At 33.6% G+C, this 23,064-nt stretch overlaps 1 protein-coding gene across 1 annotated transcript; it reads right to left on the bottom strand.

Annotated features, from left to right (window-relative positions):
• Window positions 1–2,582: 2,582 nt before the first annotated feature.
• On the bottom strand, window positions 2,583–2,990 carry LOC130813392 (uncharacterized). The gene has a single exon (XM_057679222.1). It carries the CDS (start codon window positions 2,988–2,990, stop codon window positions 2,583–2,585), a length of 408 nt encoding a protein of 135 aa, XP_057535205.1.
• Between the last annotated feature and the right edge of the window lie 20,074 nt (window positions 2,991–23,064).

Here is a 23,064-nt window from a genome sequence, read left to right as displayed (position 1 = left end):
TACTTTAATTTTGGCTGCATAGAGTCTATGCTGTGAGTGTATGGTTTCCGCAGGCCCATTAATGAAAAGACCAAAGAGGTAAAGTCTGCAAAAGCCTGGACCGCCTCTGCTTTAGACACAACTATGTTTTAGCTTGCTCAAAATGAACTTTTGACTATTGACATACTATATTCACAAGTGACTGCCAGTTTGCAGGTCAAGTCTGATTTGGAGGCGGCCAAGAAGCGCATCTCTGAGCTTGAGGCGTCTGTTAAGGACCTCTAGGCTAAGTTGGAGCCCTTTGGAGAGGTGAACCAAGAAGCAACTGGCCTCCGAACCCTGGTGGATAAGTTGAAAAGCCTGCCTACAAAACTAAGATGTCCAACTGACCAAGAAGTATACTACAAGGGCCGAGGAGGAAAAGGCGGCCATGGTCAAGGACATGATGGACGGCTGCAACGCCATCATGAAGATGACTTGGGGGGCTCTTTCCAGACACCAGCTACGAGAGCTGGGAGAGTCAGTTTGCCGCCTCCTCCAAAGAATACAATGATTAAATCATGAACCAAGCCCAAGAAGGTAAGGGAGAGGAGGAGGATGAGTCGTCTGATTCTACCTCAGGGGAGTCGGACCAGGAACAAGAGGAGACGAATGCCGAAAAAGAACAGCAGCTAACTGGGTAACAAAAGGATGCAGTTGCTGATATTGAACAACCCTTTCCTACTACTTAAGCCTTTCTTGCTTTTAGTCCAACTTTCTTCGGCCTGCGCATGCTCTATTTGTATCTTTACTGACCAAAGGGTCAGGTTTGTTTGACAATCTTAACAGACTTTTGTTGGTCATTTGGTCGACTGTTTATATGAATCATCTGGCAATTTTGGCCGGTTCTTCTAATTTGCAGTTGGCCTAAATTTTTGCATTTCATGAATTTTTCTAAGTATAAGTAACCAGGTTTTTTCATGAATGCTTATTTCATTATACCGACTGTTCTTGCCCCTGGCCAACTGTTCGCCTGGTTCTCATAATGATTGATTGGCTTGGGAACTTTTGATACTTTACGTATGTCTAATTCTAAGGCATTCAATCACTATGGTGATTGCCCCAAAACTAGGCGTTCATTCGGCCATTGCACAGGCGAACATATCGCATTATCCGGTTCTCTACCTCAATATAGTTTTTAAGATGAACCGTGCTTGGCTACTATGTTTTATTCTTAGTTTGTTTTATGGATTGTAGCTAGGCCGTTTGCTACTTGTGCAGAAGCAAATGTCAAACGAGTTTGTTAAATAGTAGCAGCCGCTTGTTACAGGTTGTAGCTTTAACTATCTTGGTTTTTCTAACCTAAGTATGAATAGTGGCCGATAACCGTCTGGTGTCAATAAGACAGGCGGTTTTAATCGTACCGTTTAGGTTCCTTTTTAGGTCATTCAGGTCGAGCGACTATGAGTTTAGTCAATCTTTGTCGCTTGGTTTTGAATACATAGAAGAAGCAGATGGTATATGGCCGCCTGTGATTTCTTCGCATGTTTAGCTGTTGAGTGTTGAACTTAGCTTATTTTTCAATTAGCTGCAAAGTATTGAACTTAGCTTATATCCTCAAATTTTGCTGCTTGTATTGCCCTTGAACAACAGCAATCGGCATCTGACTTAGACTTTAACTGTCTACCGCTTGTTCAAATCAGGTAGCACATTTATCTTTGTCTCGTTTGATCAATTCAAATGACTACGAGCTTGTCTTATTATAGACATTCGGTAAGGCCATTTGTTTTGGTTTATAGAGAAATGTGGCGCCCAACAGGGATATGCTCTCTGCGACGAATTATTCCAAATGGATGTCGACGAACGCCTTCTCATGTTGGAACAGACGTATTTTTTAATTTATTAAAATCATCCGGCCATAGACCTCAAGTTGATCATCCAGCCATAGGCCTCATTAGTTTGTTCTTAAGGGAACAACATTTAGCTCCTAAGTTGTTTAGACTTAGCTTATTTACTCATGTTGAGACAAAATGAGAGAAAATTTTCTGATTTTTTTTGTTGTGAGTAAAAATTCAAAGTAAAGCTTAATTTATCAACCTTAATTCCGCTCCTTAAAGCCTAACTGATTACCCCTTAATTAGCAATAAGGGAGGAGTTACAAACTCCCAAAAAGCCTCGCCTTAACCGGCTCCACCTTCCCACATATTTATTTTTATTTATTTTTAAATTTTTTTAATTAATTAATAAATTGTTCGATTTAATTGTTAGAAAAAAAGCCGTTACGTGATAAACTTGTTACACGATAACACGCGCATACCACTTAAATAACTAATTTAAGTTAAATAATTAAACAATCAAATAACTAATTAAATTAAATAATCAAACAATTAATTAAATTAAATAATTATATTTTTTTCGATATTTTAACAGGGTATTACAGATTACCCCCTTATAAGAAGTTACGCCCACATAACTTGTACAAAGTCACAAAACAAGGGACTCTGACACGTAAACCCAAATTAACAACACCGACTTAAAACACGACAACAATAAGATTTTTGGTTTATCTATTTTTTTTTTAAATTCCACGAAATTTCTATAGCCCGCTACCCCCTTTAAGGAAGTTACATCCCCGTAACTTTGCTAACCTGGAAAAGATGTGGATATTTTTCTCGCATGAAGGTTTCGGTTTCCCAAGTAGCCGCCTCGCACTCATGATTTGCCCATAATACTTTCACCATTGTGATATCCTTTCTGCGAGTACTACGGACTTTTGTATCTAGGATGCAAACAGGTTGTTCCATATAAGATAAAGTCTGATCAAGCTCTACGGTGTCAGGATCCAAAACAAGCGATGCTGCAACAAGGTATCTTTTTAGCTGGGACACATGGAACACATGATGAACTTTCTCCAAAGAGTTGGGGAGAGCTAACTGATAGGCCAGCTTACCTACCCGTTCCAAAATTTCATAAGGGCCAATGAAATGAGGACTTAATTTTCTACGAGTACCAAAACGAAACACCCCACGCATCGGCGATACCCTTAACAATACTTGTTCCCCTACTTCAAACTCTTCTAGACGTCGTTTCAAATCGGCTTAAGACTTTTGACGATCCTGTGCCCCCTTCATCCTATCCCTAATCAACTTTACTTGTTCTGTCATTTGAAGTAACAATTGGGGTCCTAAAGTAGCCGCTTCAGTGAAATCGTCCCAAAATACCGGACTTCGGCAATGACGCCTACACAAAGCTTCAAATAAGCCATCTGGATTGTTGCCTGATAGCTATTGTTATAAGAAAACTCCACCAGATCCATATGCTCATCCCACGACCCTTGCCATTCCATGGCAATAGCGCGTAACATGTCCTCTAAAATCTGATTTGTCCTCTCCGTTTGTCCATTAGTCTGCGGTTGAAAAGACGTACTATGCAATAATGTAGTCCCCATGGCCTGTTGTAAAGTCTTCTAGAAATGTGACAGATAACGAATATCCCTATTTAACACAATTGTATGGGATACCCCATGAAATCATACAACATACTTGATATAAGCACGAGCCAGCTGTTCCATCTTCCAATGACAATTCATAGGAATAAAACGTGCTGATTTTGTCTAACGATCCACTATGACCCATAGAGCATCATTACCCGACCGCGTTCGAGGCAGCCCCACAATAAAGTCCATTGATATATCATCCCACTTCCACACCGGTACCTTCAAGGGTAGAAGCAAACCACCCAGTCATCGATGCTTACTCTTAACCTTCCGACAAGTCAAGCAGCGTGAAACGTACTCATCGATATCTTTATTCATCCTCGACCACCAAAACATAAGCTTAAGATCCTGGTACATCTTATCACCCCCAGGGTGGACGGAGAATTTCGAAGTATGAGCATCCAAGATACGTTCCTTCAAGGTCACAAAAGCCTGTTCATACTCATTAAACCACTCAAACTTCTTCTCCTTTTTCATCAGCGAAGTCATCGGTCGAGCAATACGTGAAAAGTCTTTGACGAACCACCAACGAAACCCCGCCAAACTCAAGAAACTACGTACCTCTATGACACTCTTTCAAAAGTTTCTAAATTCAACTCTTCTATTCTACTTTTTGAAAGAAAAGAACAAGTTACACCCGAATTAAACAATACATTTACAGCTATAGAATGAATGGTAGACGTACCTGTAACCATATCCGCTACTTACTCAGCCTCCCTTGAGCTGATTGCAGATACTCGTCCACCAGCTGTTTGTACATTCGTTCCCCCGTGCTGACTTCCCACACGTTGTAACCTAGAATTCTCAGTTCGGTCCCCTTCTGTTTTACCTTGACCTCCGTTGAACTGGCGTTGAAATCTCTGACCACCACTACTATGACTACCTCTCCCGAACTGTTGATTATCTTGTCTTTGAAAATTGTTATGATCTTGCGGTCAAAACTGACCTCCCTGAAAGTTGATAGGAGATCGAATACTCTCTAGAAGGGGGGTGAATAGAGAGTATGGGCGTTTAAAATTTTTTTCTGGAAGAATATCTCTACAGATTGAGTGACCTTTCAAAACTGTTTTCTGGGACAGTTTTAAGTCAATATGTAAAACAATAACGTATGTGCGGAAATTAAACTTAAAGAATAACACACGATATGTTAACGAGGTTCGGTCCTAAACAACCTACTCCCCGCCTATGGGTTCTCTTTCAACCCTTAGGATTCAATGCCTTTTATTAATCCGACTTTAAGACAAACTAGAATATCTCACTATCTTCTCTCACCACATTCTTCCCATTGAAGAAACGTCTTACAAGACCCTTAATAAAAACAAATCCCAATCTCTCAATAGAGATTACAAGTTGAACACTTTGAAAAATATTTTAAGTTAGGCGTATTGAACTATGAAATAATCTAACTCTTTTTTAACACTTAAGCCTATTACAAATTGTAAGAGCTAGATGAACTAAGAATTACAACTCTTTTTAATACTTAGAGAATATTAGATCTTAAGTCAAATGATCCAAGATCGACTGTTCATGAGCCCGTTGCATTAATTCTTGAGGAACTCGGGTTTAATTCTTTTTTTCGCAAACCAGAATTTGTCACATGCTTAGTATGGGATAATAAATAATTGCATGGTACAAAAGTGCAAGGGTGGCATCAATATGCAATGTTGGTCCAGAATATTATTTTTTTTTTACTTATGAATATTTTGGGGCTGATTTTCTTCATTATAAGGGGGGATGAATTTAGTTTTTAGAAATCAGCAAGTTCATTGTATTTGCTAGTAGAATTTTTGGTACATGAACTCTAATTAATTCATGAATTTGTTGACCAACAAAGGGTGATGTATTGACCGAAAGAGGGGGGATGTATTTGAAAGCTTCTAGAATCTTGTATTCATCCTATATAAAGGAATGTATTGTAATAAAAAAAATTCAGATTTTGTTTCATAATATGAACCTTGTGTTTTATGCATTACTTTTCTTCTTGTGTTTGTCCAAAGAAATAGTAATTTCAATTATCACTTTGAGTTTGTCTTGAGTGTTAATTCTTAGGAAAGATTGAGTGTGTCTTATCTCTAGCTTAAAACCCCAAATCATTAAGTTTGTTCTTGTGATTTGGCTCTTATCAATATTCTTCTACTATTCTTTCTTATCTACTTATTCTTCTATTTTTTTTAAATCAGATCTTTTAAATCTAAGTGTGTTCTTCCTAATCACACTTACATCATTTGGTATTAGAGCTTTTTGTGGATCGAAAGGGTGTTTTAAAAAAAAAATGGGTGCAAATGGAGATCTTGCTGATATGTTATGTATCATAACAGAAAAATTGGAGAGATTGGAGAGAAAAAATGAAGAAATAGATGCGGAAAAAGAACGAAAAAATACTCAAATGAATGCTATGGGTGAGTTGTTGTTGAAAACATCAAATAAAATCAATGAGATCGAGGAAGGAGATGGTAGTGGTGTAGGAAATTCTCATGCATTTGATGAAGACAGAGGATTGAAAATCGATATCCCGGAGTTTGATGGAGGTCATGATAGCGAATCATTCCTTGATTGGCTAAGACAAATTGAAACTTTTTTTGAACACAAGGGGTATGATGATAGAAAAAAAATTAAGCTTGCTGTGCTTAAATTTACAAAACTTGGTGCCTTATGGTATGACAATTTTAAGGCAAATAGGAGAAGAACCGAAAAAGAAAAAGTCGATTCATGGAAAAAAATTAAAAAAAAAGATGAAAGATAAGTGGGTGAGCAAAGAGTATGAGCAAGAGCAGTATTTGAAATTAACACATCTTTCACAAGATGATGGTATGAGTGTGGAAGATTATCTAAAAGAATTTGAAAAGCTTTACTTAATATGTGATTTGCAAGAGAAGAAAGCTTTTAAAATTGCTCGATTTGTGAAGGGATTGTCAAAGACAATCAGTAGAAAAGTTGAAGTCACTCACTACACTTCTTTTAGTGATGTGTGCAAATAGGCTTTGAAATTTGAAAATCAAGCCAAGGAAGAAAAGGAAAAAGAAAGACCGCGAGTGCCTTATAAAAAAACTTCAAAATATACTCCATCATACTCAAAAGAGAGTACCTTTCAAAGTAAAGCAACCCCTTATGGTCCGAAATATGAGGCAAAGAAAGAAAAGGCTATGGTTACTCCTAGTGAATTTGCTACAAGGAGGAAATGTTTTAAGTGTCATAGAAGATGACACATTGCTAGTGAATGCCATAGCAAAGCTATTTTGACCGCTACTCAGTGTGCTATCATGGATGAAGAAGAACAAAGGTATAACTTTGTGGTTGAGGAATTGGCAAATTTAGAGGATGAATTTGATGAAGAAATACAATCGGAGGACGAATTTAGCAGGATGGTTGTGAGAAAAGTGTTGTTTAGTAAACCACATTCTGATTTGAGGCAAAGGAATAATTTGTTTCATACTAGATGCAAGATTGGTGAGAAGACTTGCAATGTGATTGTTGATAGTGGTGCTCAAACCGATGTAATCTCATCAGAGGCTGTGAATAAGTTAAAGTTGACTACTAGAGATCATGAAGAACCTTATAAGCTGAATTAGTTGAATGATAGCACTAGCATAAAGGTGAAGAAACAAGCTCTAGTGTCTTATTCTATTGGAGGCTTTGAAGATGAAAGGTGGTGTGATATGCTACCATTGGATGCTTGTCATTTGTTGCTAGGAAGACCGTGGAAGTTTAATCACAACTCGGAGCACAAAGGTAAGAGTAATGAATATCTTGTAACCACTAGACATGGTAGAAAAGTTAAATTAATTCCCTTACCCCCTAAAGTTGCTAAAAAAGAAAAGAAAAAAAAGCAACTATCTTGTAACTTGTAATGAGTTTGAAAAAATAGTGGAAGAGCATGGTGGAGGGTATGCTTTGGTTGTAAGGGCCAAAGATACCAAGAGTACTTCTTGTGATAACTCATCATCCGTAAAAGAGTTATTAGAAGAGTACAAAGATGTGTTCCCCGATGACTTGCCCAAAGGCCTCCCTCTAATTAGAGGCATTGAGCACGCCATTGACTTAATTCCTGGAGCACCTTTGCCAAACAAAGTTGCTTATAGATGCAACCCAGAGAAAACTAAGGAGTTAGAAAGGCAGGTGAATGTGTTGATTGAAAGGGGTTATGTGAGAGAAAGTCTTAGTCCTTGTACCGTTCCTGTTTTGTTGGTGCCCAAAAAAGATGGGACTTGGAGAATGTGTGTAGATAGTCGGTCCATTAATAACATTACCATCAAATACCGTTTTCCAATGCCTAGGTTGCAAGACATGTTATATGAGTTGAGTGGAGGCTCAGTCTTTTCTAAAATAGACTTAAGAAGTGGTTATCATCATATGAGAATAAGGGAAAGGGATGAATGGAAAACAACTTTCAAAACAAAACAAGGGTTGTATACTCCTTTACCAGTTCCTGATGTTCCTTGGGAAAATATTAGCATGGATTTTATTGTTGGACTGCCTCGAACTCAAAGGGGTAGAGATAGCATTATGGTGGTGGTAGATAGATTTTCTAAAATGGCTCATTTTGTAGCTTGTAATAAAACTGATGATGCTGTGAAAGTGGCTGAATTGTACTTCAAGAAATCGTCAAACTTCATGGCATTCCATGGAGTATAGTTTCAGATAGGGACTCAACGTTTTTAAGTCACTTCTTGAGGACCCTATGAAAGTTGGTTGGTACCAAGTTGTTATTTAGCACCTCTCATCATCCACAAACTGATGGGTAAACCGAGGTGACAAATAGAACTTTGGGTGCTTTGTTACGTGATCTTATGAGCAAAACGTAGAAAGATTGGGATGTGAAACTAGCCCATGCGGAGTTTTCTTAAAATAGGACTCATTCTTTGACTACTTCTCGTTCTTCTTTTGAAGTAGTTTATGGAGTGAATCCATTTGTACCCGTTGATTTGATTCCTTTAGTAAGGGGCGATATGGTTGAAAGGGATGCAAAAAAGAGGGTGGAAACTTTTCAAAAAACCTGTGAGCAAGTGAAGAAAAAGATCGAGCAGATGAATAAAAAATACCAAGAGAGAGCCAACAAAAAAAGAAAACAACCCATATTTTACCCTGGGGATTTGGTGTGGTTACATTTAAGAAAGGAGAGAAATCCCAAACTTTGAAAAAATAAACTTATGCCAAGATCTGATGGTCCATTCAAAATTCTTGAAAGGGTGAATGATAGCGCATATAAGATTGAACTTCCTGATGAGTTGATGGGTGTAAGTGCTACTTTCAATGTGGGGGATTTGTCACCATACTTGGATGATTCAAGTTTGAGGACAAACTCTTCAAAAGAAGGAGGAAATGATCCAAGATCGAGTGTTCATGAGCCCGTTGCATTAATTCTTGAGAAACTCGGGTTTAATTCTTTTTTTCGCAAACCAGAATTTGTCACATGCTTAGTATGGGATAACAAATAATTGCATGGTACAAAAGTGCAATGGGTGGCATCAATATGCAATGTTGGTCCAGAATATTAATTTTTATTTTTACTTATGAATATTTTGGGGCTGAGTTTCTTTATTATAAGGGGGGATGAATTTAGTTTTTAGAAATCAGCAACTTCATTGTATTTGCTAGAAGAATTTTTGGTACATGAACCCTAATTAATTCATGAATTTGTTGACCAACAAAAGGTGATGTATTGACCGAAATAGGGGGGATGTATTTGAAATCAGAAACTTTTAAATCTAAGTGTGTTCTTCCTAATAACACTTACATCATCAAGAGAGAAAATTGTAAGAAGAAGTGCATAAAGGAGTATCCTTAATTCTGAAATGAAGCCTTGTATTTATAGATGTTACGCCTCAACATCTCTTTAAAGAGCAAGAAAGCTTCATCCGTTAATTTTGTTGATTTGGATATTATGTGCGAGTCTTCAAGACCTTGAGCTTTATTTCAAACTGACATGTACTGACAGCTAAGATAATTTCGCCATTGTGTGCTGTAATTTGTATATAATAACCAATGATATGCTGCCTCGTTAGAACTCATACAAGATAATGAAAACTCAGCAAAAACCAGATTAATCAACGTGTAAACACTTATTCAAATTAATTCCTATTTTTAGCATCAATTCAAATAGTCATTTCCTATTTTTAGCATCAATTCAAATTGTCATTTCCTATTTTAGTATCAATTTAAATTACCATTTTATTTTTAGGAAACTCTTTAATTACCTTAAAAACATATTTAAATTCAAACATTAAAGTGTACTTTAAATAGCAAAACGTGTGTACCTTGTACTTTAACAATTAATCAATTAAATATCTTAAACACACATTTTAAATTTAAATTCAAACGTTTAAGATAAGACGTGTAATAATATATTCAAACTTAATTTCAATATATTTTGACCTATTAAAATATTTCAAAGATAATTTTAATAAACCTTGACCTATTAAAATATTTCAAATATAATTACGAAACTAACCTTATTATAAACGTAATCACTTTCAAGACATTGAAACTAATTTCAAGACTTATAAATTCAATCATAAGATAAGCTTTAGTTATTTAAGCATATCCCAATAATTCGGACTTAGCAATTATAAAAATTATATCCAATATGATTTTAGACTAACTTAAACAACTAAACTTAATTACTTAATTTATTTGTTTAATTAATATGTGTTTTGAATTATCATCATTTAAGAGAGTTGAGTCTTCAATCTCCCCCTTGATGAAAGTCAATACCATATTTTCCTAAATTATATTTCTAAGTTAACATGAATCGAAAAACATGATAAGAATAACAAGATATCATTAATCAGAATGTTATCAAGACTTTGAAAACAGTTTCAAAACAAAATAGTATAAAAACAGAATAGTATAAACCAATAAATTTTCATGTTTCTTATTATCACAAACCAATAAAGTTTCATGCTTCATTATCCGTGCATGCAAACAAATATCCAATCACGATACATGCAAAGAATTTTAAAATCAAAATGTATCATAATGTATCATGATTATCAAAATAAATATGAATATGAATAATCAACAATAATCAACAATCGATATATGAATAATGAATAATTAAGCAAGATGAATTAAACATAATATACATATACATATCTTGATAATTAGATGCATAAAATTTCTCAATTATTCTCCCCCTTTAAACCAATATTAATGAACATGAAGAACATGAATATGCATAAGCATCATCAAGCAAAGATAACTATTACAGCGTCACAAGTAACACAAACCAACAAGCAGCAAGTAAGCATAAATCAATAAGCATACAACAAAGAATAAACATAATATACATAATAATTCTCCCCCTTTTTGACTTTCATCAAAAAGTAAACAAGGAGTAAAATGTTGGGATTGTTAATTAAAACAAGAAAAAATTGTTTGCCGATATTAAAAAATTGTTTATCAACCAACAATAGATAAAATTACTTCTTGGGCCTAGTCTTCCTTTTCTTGGAAGGTTTGGTTTTACCAGGGGAAGTGGTTTCAACAATGGTTGGTGGAATGGTCTGAATTGGGGTGGCATCAACAGCTTTTGGATTTTCTTCTTCCTGCTTCTCTTCCTCCTTCTTCTCTTCTTGCTTCTCCTCACCAACAGTCTCTTGTCCTTTACCTCCTCCATCAGAGCATCCTCTTATGGCTCAGCAGCAATACCCTCATCAACTTCTTCTTCAACCACCACGTCTTCAACTACCATACCTTTTATTTCTTTCATAAACGTGTCTAAAATAAAAGTCAAAGTAGACACCTTATCATGCAAATCAAGTAAAGAAGTTTTCATTTCACTAACCTCTAAGTCAAGAGACTGGAGGTGTGAAATAGTGGTGTGTTCTTTGAGCTGAGGTTCAAGACACCACTTACCATAGATCTTTTGAAGATCCTCTTTTTCAGATAAAGACAATGTGAATATAACTCATACTTGCCATGGATTTTAAAATTTCCAAGAGGGGGAAGGATGTTGCTAGACAAAGATATAAGACTAGAATAATCTACTTCCTCTGAGTTAGAGAGTAAATTAAAATGATCAAAGATCAATGTCAAAATATTAGCATAAGGAAGTGAGCAATTACGAACATGAGAACTGCTAAAACGTATTGTTGAAAAAATGAGAGAGGCATAATTAACGTTTTTAAGAGAAGCAATTTTCCACATCAAGATTAGATGGACATCTGTGCCTAATTCACAAGATGAGTTGCGTGAGAAGACGGTTCTGACAAGAAGATTATGTTGTAATTTACCACACAGATTCAAGGCATTGTGGGTTAGTTGTTTGGTAGAAGAGAAGTCAGAATAAAAATCAAGGATAAACATATCCTTGGCATGTTGTAGTGCCAAAAGTTTGGTGTAGAATCATCAGAATAAGAATCAAGGATAAACATATCCTGTAGCTATGTATTCAACTTAAGCTGTAGATAGAGCAACTGAATTTTTCTTTTTAGAATACCTTGAGATTAATGAATTTCCCAAGAATTGACACGATCCTGAAGTGCTTTTTCTATCCACTTTATAACCAGCATAATCAGCATCTGAAACCAATCAAACTAAAATTTCCACAACTAGGGTACCATAGACCGAAGTCTTTAGTCCTATGCAAATATCTAAAGATTCTCTTAACTGCTGTTAAGTAAGATTCTTTTGGGTTAGCTTGAAAATGAGCACATAAGCAAACACTAAATATAATATCAGGACGACTAGCAGTTCAATACAATAAAGAACTAATCATACCATTATAAGTCTTTTGATCAACACTCTTACCATTTAAGTCTTGGTCTAGACTTAGTATTGCACTCATAGGCGCATTAGCGACTTTGCATTGATCCATATTTTACTTCTTTAGCAAATCTCTAACATATTTACTTTGATAAATAAATATGCCATGTTTCTTTTGCTTTATTTGTAGTCCAAAAAAAAAAATTTTAAGTCTCCCATCATGCTCATTTCGAATTCCTTGCACATAATCTCAGAAAATTCCTTGCACAAAGAATCATTAGTAGCTCCAAACAATATATCATCAACCTATACTTGAGAACAAGAATATCTTTTCCTTTAGTTTTAATGAAAAGTGTTTCATCAATTTTAGCTCGTTGAAAATTATTTTCAAGTAATTGTGAGCTGAATCTGTCATACCAAGCCCTTGGAGCTTGTTTCAAGCCATATAGTGCTTTGTTTAGTTTAAACACATGATTAGGTAGATCAGAATTTTCAAATCCAGGTGGTTGTTTAACATGCACTTCCTCTTGTTAGTAGCCATTTAAGAAAGCACATTTAACATCAATTTGATATAGTTTTATATTCATGTATGAAGCAAAAGAAGGCATAATACGAATAGATTCTAACCTTGCAACTAGAGCGTCTCATCATAATCTATAACTTCTTCTTGATTATAACCTTGAGCTACCAGCCTTGCTTTATTCCTTATAATGTCTCCATCCTCATTGAGCTTGTTGCAAAAGACCCATCTAGTTCCCATGATAGTACGATCTGGAGGCCTTTCAACTAGATCCCAAACTTTGTTTCTTTCAAATTCATTTAATTCATTTTGCATAGCAATGATCCACTCTGGTTCTTGTATAGCTTCTTTAACATCCTTTGGTTCTACAAGAGAAATAAAAGAAGAAAATGCACATAAATTTTTAAGAGAGGATTGAGTTTGCGTACCTTTGTTTGGATCACTTATGATGTTTTCTAGATGATGTTGAGATGAAATTCTAAGTCTTATTCGTAATGTGGATGGTGTGTAATCATTCAAAGAGCTTGTTCCTACTTCCATAGAGGGATTTCTAATTGGTGTATCTAAAGCAGTATGTTCAGGAGTTGTTTCCAGGTTTTGAGACTGGGTCTCAATATCAGGCTGTGAGTCTTCAATGTTTGCAACCTGTTTTTTGCAACCTCATCAAAACTTTGTATGGTATCCTGCATGTTTGTCTTTTTAACTTCACTAATATCATTAGTATCTAATTCATCATCACATAAATCATCAAAATGTTTATTAAGGTTTAACTCTCTTAATCCTTCACTTAATGTTCCATTGTCGAATTCATCAAATACAACATGTATACTTTCCTCAACCATACTTGTACGCTTGTTTAGAACTCTATAGGATTTACTATTCAGTGAGTATCCAAGAAATATACCTTCATCACTTCTAGCATCAAATTTACCTAGATTATCTTTGCCATTATTATGGATAAAACATTTACAACCAAATGGTCTAAGGTAGGCTATATTAGGTTTTCTTCCTTTGAATAACTCATAGGGGGTTTTCTTAAGTATGAGTCTAATGAGGCACCTATTTAAGACATAATTAGCTGTGTTAACAGCCTCGGCCTAATAATGTTTGGCTAATCCATTTTCTATAAGCATTGTCCTACATTTCCTCTAAGGTTTGATTTTTCCTTTCAACCACGCCGTTTTGTTGAGGTGTTCTAGAAGCTGAAAAATTATAGGTTATGCCGTATTTTTCACAAAAGGAATCACAACCTAGTTGATCAAACTCTCTCCCATGGTCACTTCCAATCGAGACTATTGGAAGATTTCACTGAGTTTGCATTTCTTTACAATGTCTTGAGAACGGTTTCAAGGCTTCACTTTTATCCTTCAAATAATCAACCCACGTAAATCTAGAATAATCATCAATTGTAGCTAGAATGTAAGATTTACCTTGTATGCTCCGTACATGCATTGGACCACATAGATCAATATGTAAAAGTTCACATAGTCTTGAAGTACTTACCATTTTTTTCGTTTTGAATGAACTTCTTACTTGTTTTCCTCTAATGTATGTGTCACATGTAGGACTGTGTTTATAGTCAAGAGCTGTAAGTCCCTTAACTAGATCTTTACATACCAACTCATGCATGGTATGAGTATTGATGTGACCAAGACGTCTATGCCATAGTTTTGGATCATCTGTCATAGCCTTCAAGCACTTGAAATTCTGAGCTGCAATTTCGTTAGTATTCAAAGCATAAACATTATCATGTCTAAGGGCAGTAATGAATGTATCTCCGGTGTTAGGGTTTTTAACAACACATTTTTCTTTATCAAAGATTACTTGATTACCTTTATTTAAATGTTAGACCTTCAACTAAATAAACAGTATCAATAGTTTTAAAGGGATTCTTACCTACTTTGCCAACACCTAAAATTTTGCATTTAACTTTACTCCTAGGGTGATAGAGCCATTATAATTTTCTTTAATTTCAGAAAATAAAGAAACTTTACCACTCATATGTCTTGAGCATCCACTATCTAAGATTCACTTTTTTTTTTCCTACAAAACAAAAAAAAAAAAAGCTTTCTCAACTTTACTTGGCTATCCAATTGCCAAATTTGGGACCATATTCAGGGTAGACCATGTTGGTGGTCTTGTCCCTTTAGGAACCCATACTTGCTTTATCTGTCCATGTAATTCAAGAGGAAAGGAATTCTTAATCATATACTTGTCCATACGTCTGTACAGACATGCAAACTTAATTTGTCCTTTGAAACAATATGAGCAAGTAGGTGTACGTATATGTTTGTATGCACTCTTAACAAATGTGGTTTTACTCTTATAGTTATGTGTGACATTATTATAAAATATACCATGTTTATCATTAGACCCTTTTTGGCGTGTAAGCATTTTTGTGAATTTAGATTCGGATTCATTTAACTGTGTTAATGCTTGTAAATATTTCTCAGACTCATGTCTCAGAGTCTTGAGCTTGGACTCAAGATCATTGTTTTCATTCTTATGATCAATGAGCTGTTTCATCTGGCTGAGATTCTGTTCTTTCAAGACTTTGACAGTCTTTTCAAATTTGCTGTTTCAGCCTTTAGCGATTCATTTTTCTTTTTAAGGTCTTAACAACCTTCAGCATAGTGATGAATTCTATTTTCTAGAATGTTTTTCTCATCTTTTAAGATCTTTTCAATTTGAAACATGTCAAAGAGAGCTTTAACTAATTCGTCTTTAGAACAAGAGTTAAGAAAGTCAAGTACCTCTTTATGATTTTGATCTAGATCATTATCGTTGTCATCATTAGCCATAAGACATAAGTGAGCTTGACCATCTTCACTTTTAGGTTTAGTTGATCCTTCGGAATCACTCAATGTAGCAACCATTGCTTGTTTCTTCTTGTTTTTCTTGTAGGATTCCCTTTTCTTCTTAGGGCATTCCTTTACAACATGTTCTGTAGATCCACACTCAAAACAAGTTTGTTAGTTTTAGAATTATAGTTAGATTTTGAAGATTTACCTTTGTTTCAAGATTTAAATTTTTTAAATCTTTTGCGCATCTTCATGATTCCTTCTAGACCTTTTGTGATCAAGGCAAATGGATCTTCCTCATCATCACTTTCCTCATCATCGCTTGAAGATTCATGATGCTTCTTTGCCTTTAGTGCAAGAATTTCCGTTGAAGGTATTACATCACTTTCTCCATCATCATGTAGGGTAAGTTCATGAGTTGTGAGTTTTCCAAGTAGATTGTCAAGTGATAGAACTCTCAAGTCTTGAGCTTCTTTAATGGCGGTTACTTTTGGACCCCATTTGGATCTTGGAAAACACCTCAAGACCTTCTAGACTTTTTCTACATTAGTAAAAGTTTTACCCAGAGAATTCAAACTGTTATTAATCAATGTAAAACGAGTAAACATATCATTAATATTCTCATCCTTTTCATCTTGAACATTTCGTATTGGTGCATGAGGATGTTGATCTTTGTCTCCTTCACTTGACTTGTTCCTTCATATGTCACAACTAACTTATCTCATATTTCCTTTTTACTTGTGCATGAAGAAACTCTATTGAACTCGGTACCATTTAAAGCACAACACAATTGATTCATTGCCCTATAGTTTTTGGATTCGGCTTCCAAGTCACTTTGTGAATATTCGAATTCGATTTTTAATACATCATTTCCTTGAGCGTCCTTTTTCATGGGTACCTTAGGTTCTTTAGTTATGATGTCCCAAAGTTCCATATCTTGATCAATCACAAACATTTTCATCAAAGTTTTTCAATGAGAAAAATTTGTTCCACAAAACAAAAGAGGCCTTGAGCACGAACGTTCTTGAGAAAACAACCCTTCTCCTATCGGATCCAACACAAGATATTAGTCATTATATGTGAAACTCAACTTTGATACCAATTGAAATTTGATAGGAGATCGAATACTCTCTAGAGGGTGGTGAATAGAGAGTATCGGCGTTTAAAATTTTTGTCTGGAAGAATATCTCAACAGATTGAGTGACCTTTCAAAACTGTTTTCAGGGACAGTTTTGAGTCAATATGTAAAAGAATAACATATGTGCCGAAATCAAACTTAAAGAATAACACACGATATGTTAACGAGGTTCGGTTCTAAACAACCTACTCCCCGCCTATGGGTTCTTTTTCAACCCGTAGGATTTCAACGCCTTTTATTAATTCGACTTTAAGACAAACTAGAAGATCTCACTATCTTCTCTCACCACGTTCTTCCCCTTGAAGAAACGTGTTACAAGACCCTTTGATAAAAGCAAATCCCAATCTCTCAATAGAGATTACATGTTGAACACTTTGAAAAGTATTCTAAGTTAGCCGTATTGAACTATGAAATCATCTAACTCTTTTTTAACACTTAAGCCTATTACAAATTGTAAGAGCTAGATGAACTAAGAATGATAACTCTTTTTAATACTTAGAGAATGTTAGATATTAAGTCAAGAGAGAAAATTGTAAGAAGAGGTGCATAGAGATGTATCCTTAATTCTGAAATGAAGCCTTGTATTTATAGAAGTTACGCCTCAACATTTCCTTGAAGAGCAAGAAAGCTTCATCCGTTAATTTTGTTGATCTAGATATTCTGTGCCAGTCTTCAAGACCTTGAGCTTTATTTCAAACTGACGTGTACTAACAGCTAAGATAATTTCGTCATTGTGTGCTGTAATTTGTTTTTAATAACCAATGCTATGCTGCCACGTTAGAACTCATACAACATAATGAAAACTCAGCAAAAACTAGATTAATCAACGTGTAAACACTTATTCAAATTAATTCCTAATTTTAGCATCAATTCAAATAGTCATTTCCTATTTTTAGCATCAATTCAAATTATGATTTCCTATTTTTAGTATTAATTTAAATTACCATCTTATTTATAGGAAACTCTATAATTAGTTTAACAATATATTTAAATTCAAACATTAACGTGTACTATAAATAGCAAAACGTGTGTACCTTGTACTTTAACAATTAATCAATTAAATATCTTAAACACACATTTTAAATTCAAATTCAAACATAATTTATTCAAACGTTTAAGATAAGACGTGTAATAATATATTCAAACTTAATTTCAATATATTTTGACCTATTAAAATATTTCAAAGATAATTTTAATAAACCTTGACCTATTAAAATATTTCAAATATAATTACGAAACGCTTATTATAAACGTAATCACTTTCAAGACTTTGAAACTAATTTCAAGACTTATAAATTCAATTATAAGATAAGCTTAAGTTATTTAAGCATATCCCAATAATTCGGACGTAAAAATTATTAAATTTATATCTAATATGTTATAGACTAACTTAAAAAACTAAATGTAATTACTTAATTTATTTGTTTAATTAATATGTGTTTAGAATTATCATCATTTAAGAAAGTTGAGTCTTCACTCTCGGTTGATGATCTCCTCTGCTCTTCTATGTGTAACATTCATAGTCCCTATGTCCCTTTTTGTGGCAGAAATCTCACTCAACCAACATCGCTTCACAATCCTTCTGTAACGACCCGGTTTAAGTGACTCGGAAATTCATATGAAAATACGAATTCCGGTCCACTCTTTGGACTCTAGAGAAAAGTCTCCTCTAGGATCATAAACGTTTCGTCGATAAAGAATATAATTAAAAACAGAAAACAGTACCAACGTGAAAGAAATAAGTCAGCGGAAGTTCTTACGTACAACTCGAGAGCCTAAAGGCCTCTAGACAAACTAAATAAAATGGCAAAACGGAAAAGAAAGCAACACCATATCTTGTTACATAGTTTGGAGTTATTTCAACTCATAATCTAATTACAAAAGAAAGAAGCATAGTCTTGATGATTACGGGTTCTAAGTCGAGACCTCACTCCAGTCCCCACCTGCAATCAACCTACTAGTCGTCATGTGACAACACGTTGTAGGTTGCAAAGAACAATCCAATACACGTCAGACTCTTCATACAAATGTCAACCAGGTTGAATACAAGCAATGTGTTTATCCTAGCATGCATAGGCTCTAATACATTCATTAATAGATAACTCCAACTTTTAACGTAGCCCGTCCTGTTCGGGTCGTTCAAGTATAAATCCAATCCTTTTGGTGGAATACACTTGGGAGAACTAATCCCAAGGCAACTACCGACCTAAGACATTGCCCGTCCTTTTCGGGTCGTCAAAGGCAAAAGTATGCATACCCCCATGGTGACCGTAATGATCCAAAACTACCATGGGAACAATAACTATAATAATCCAAACCAAAACGTTAACCACTTTGGGTAACATAATACAAACCAAAACGTTAACCCCTTTGGGTAACAACCACATAAATCCTCAATTTCCAATTAACTTCTTTCAAATTATTTGAGTTGTCTAATCCTTATGTGATTTACAATGCTTCGATTTTTAGAAATGAAATAACACTACTTGCACAACCACATAAACAGTATGGTCTAAGCGTGTATCTTTAAGTGCTGCCAACAAATGAAGTCTAATCACGATAGAAATTTCGCCCTCTTATGAATTGAGGTCCTAAATAACACACACACAAAACGATCAAGTATTAGAACGTATTTACACATTTAATCTACTCCATACTACTAAGATATTACTAAGACTTAATAATTTTAAATTCTTTCATCCAATTCCCAATAGTTCCAAACTTTAAATTTTAACCAGAAACTTAAATGGTCAATTCGGACAGTTTAGAAAATTCAAATGGAAATCCGACTTCGCCACTACGTCCGGAACGCGTCAATTACCTTGGGTACAAAATTTCATAATTTCTAACATCCAATTACTATTTTTAATTATTTTAAGCGTTGAACGAGTTTTTAACGCATCGGATACATAAAACAACGTAACACGACTAACGTTTCCGGATCGGCGGCAACACTGAGGCAGAAACTGCTGCCCAAAAAGGTAATTCCTATTATTTTATTATAATAATAATAATAATAATAATAATAATTATTATTATTATTATTATTATTATTATTATTATTATTATTATTATTATTATTATTATTATTATTATTATTATATATACATTGTTCAAACTCTTTACCCTTTGAATCTCATGACCAAAATAAATCTAAAAAGGCCACATTCACAACTACTAAGATGAAACAAACAAGAGCAATTAGTACACAACCACTTGATATTTCTACCCATATATTAGTACACAATACCCCATCAACAAAACATATAAGTCATCACATAAAAAGAAATATGCCCATCCACAAAATCCTTCAAGAAACTTAAAATTTCATAGATTATGATAATTAAATTAAATACTTAATTCTCTTAACAAATTAAAATTTTGTAGAGAATCATACAACCAAATCACCCTTTTAAATTAAGACACATATAAACACAATCCTTCAAACAAATCAATTTTGCTAAAGTATTTATAAATTCTTGGATGACTACATTACTTGATCCACATCATTTAAATTCCTTCTAACAAATTGAAATTTTGTTAAAGAAATGTAAACCATAAAAGAAATTTATTTAAATATCAATATAAACTTAATTCTTAATTCTTATAACAAATTCACATTTTGTTAAAGAATATTGATCAAGAAGTTTTTTTTTAAACATAACTTATTCCTTTTAACAAATTGAAGTTTATTAGAAATCTACATATATAAAAATATACTCAATCCTCCTAAAAGTCATAAGATATCATTATACATAAAATATAATTCATCTTAGAAATCTAGTATATAAAATCTATGATTAACAATTCAATTAAACTTACCTCTTTGATCAAAAGATTGGATAGAACAATAAATTTTTTTTTCTTTGAACTGAGACGAAAATAAGAGAGAAAAAGAGAGAATTTTTCTAAATTTTGTGTTCACTTTGAAAGGTTAGAATGGTGAGAAATTTAAATGATGCTTAAGGATTAATAAGCAATTAAAACAATGAACTTAATGTGCCATAATACACATTTATGAGGAGTTACAAGACTCCTCCCCTACTCCTACACAACCGCTCACCCTTCCCTCTTCCCCTAATTTTTTTTATTTAATTAATTAATTAGTTAAGTAATTATTATATATATATATATATATATATATATATATATATATGTATATATATACATATATATATATATATATATATATATATGTATATACTTATATATATATATATATATATATATATATATATATATATATATATATATATATATATATATATGTATATATATATATATATATATATATATATATATATATATATATATATAAATAAATAAATAAATATATATATATATATATATATATATATATATATATATATATATATATATATATATACATATATATATATATATATATATATATATATACATATATATATATATATATATATATATACATATATATATATATATATATATATATATATATATATACATATATATATATATATATATATATATATATATATATATATATCTATATATATATATATATATATATATATATATATATATATATATATATGTATATATATGTATATACATATATATATATATATATATATATATATATATATATATATATATATATATATATATATATATATGTATATACATATATATATATATATATATATATATATATATATATATATATATATGTATATATATATATATATACATATATATATATATATATATATATATATATATATATATATATATATATACATATATATATATATATACATATATATATATATATACATATATATATATATATATATATACATATATATATATATATACATATATATATATATATATATATATATATATATATATATATATATTGTTAAAAACAGAAAAGAAACGATACGCGATAAAACGCGTTACCGTTAAAATTTAACTTACTTTATTTCTTATAATTATCTATGTATTTAATATAATTTAATAATACTTATTTATTTTATTTTATTATATTTTCTTTTTAAACCCGATAAATTACGGGGTGTTATAGACTACCCCCCTTAAAAGAAGTTACGCCCTCGTAACTTGCATGGCAACGAGAAACGCAGAACACACATGCTATCATAACACAACACACTTGCAAAAAGGTAAGACTACTAACACAACTCTTTGCAAAAAGGCAAGATTATAAGCCAAAGAGGTTTATCATCACTCGCCCGAAATTCCTATTGCCTTCTACCCCCCTTAAGAAGTTATGTCCCTGTAACGCTACTAACTAGAAAGAGATGATGGTACTTTTCTCGCATAGAGTCTTCAGTTTCTCATGTAGCCGCTTCACGCTCGTGATTTGACCACAGGACTTTTACCATAGATATATCCTTCCTTCGTGTAATACGGACCTTCGTGTCCAAGATTCGAACCGGTTGCTCAGAGTAAGACAAGGATGTATCCAAATCTAAAGGTTCGGGATCTAAGACATGAGAGGCTGCGGCATGATACCGCTTTAACTGAGACACATGAAATACATTATGTACCTTTTCTAAAGAGTTTGGAAGGGCTAACCGATACGCCATTTTATCCACACGTTCCAAAATTTTTCATATGGTCCTATGAATCGAGGGCTCAACTTTCCACGAGCACCAAAACGTACTACTCCGCGCATGGGTGATTTGCGAAGTAATACCCGTTCTCCCACGGTGAACTCTTCCGGTCGTCGCTTCAAATCAACAAAAGACTTTTGACGATCTTGTGCCGCTTTCAAACGATCCCTTATCAACTTCACTTCCTCAGTCATCTGGAATAACAATTCAAGTCCCAAGGTCACCGCTTCGTTGAAATCATGCCAATAAACCGGACTACGACAACGACCTCCATACAAAGCCTCGAATGGAGCCATCTGTATAGATTCCTGATAACTGTTGTTGTAAGAAAATTCGACCAGATCCAAATGTTCATCCCACGACCCTTGCCATTCCATGGAAATAACGTGCAATATATCTTCTGTTATCTGATTCTTTCGCTCCGTCTGCCCATCCGTCTGCGGATATAAAGTGACGTAGTACCCATTGGATGTTGCAAGGCTTGCCAAAATTGTGACAAATACCGTGTATCTCTATCGGACACAATAGTACGGGGCACATCATGAAATCGCATGACATACTTAATGAAGCTCGAGCTAATTGTTCCATCTCCCAACGACAATTCATAGGAATAAAACTTGCTGATTTAGTCAAACGATCCACTATGACCCATAACGCATCATTACCTGCCTTCGTTCGGGGTAAACCCACAACAAAATCCATGGAGATATCATCCCACTTCCACACCGGTATCTCCAAAGGTTGTAGTAAACCCCCTAGTCTTTTATGCTCACTTTTAACCTTTTGACAAGTCAAACAACGCGAGACATAATCTGCAATATCTTTCT

This window comes from Amaranthus tricolor, chromosome 5, assembly GCF_026212465.1.
Source record: "Amaranthus tricolor cultivar Red isolate AtriRed21 chromosome 5, ASM2621246v1, whole genome shotgun sequence".
Lineage (NCBI taxonomy): Eukaryota > Viridiplantae > Streptophyta > Magnoliopsida > Caryophyllales > Amaranthaceae > Amaranthus > Amaranthus tricolor.
The sequence above is the reverse complement of the archived record's forward strand: the minus strand, read 5'-3'. Positions and strand labels throughout refer to the sequence as shown.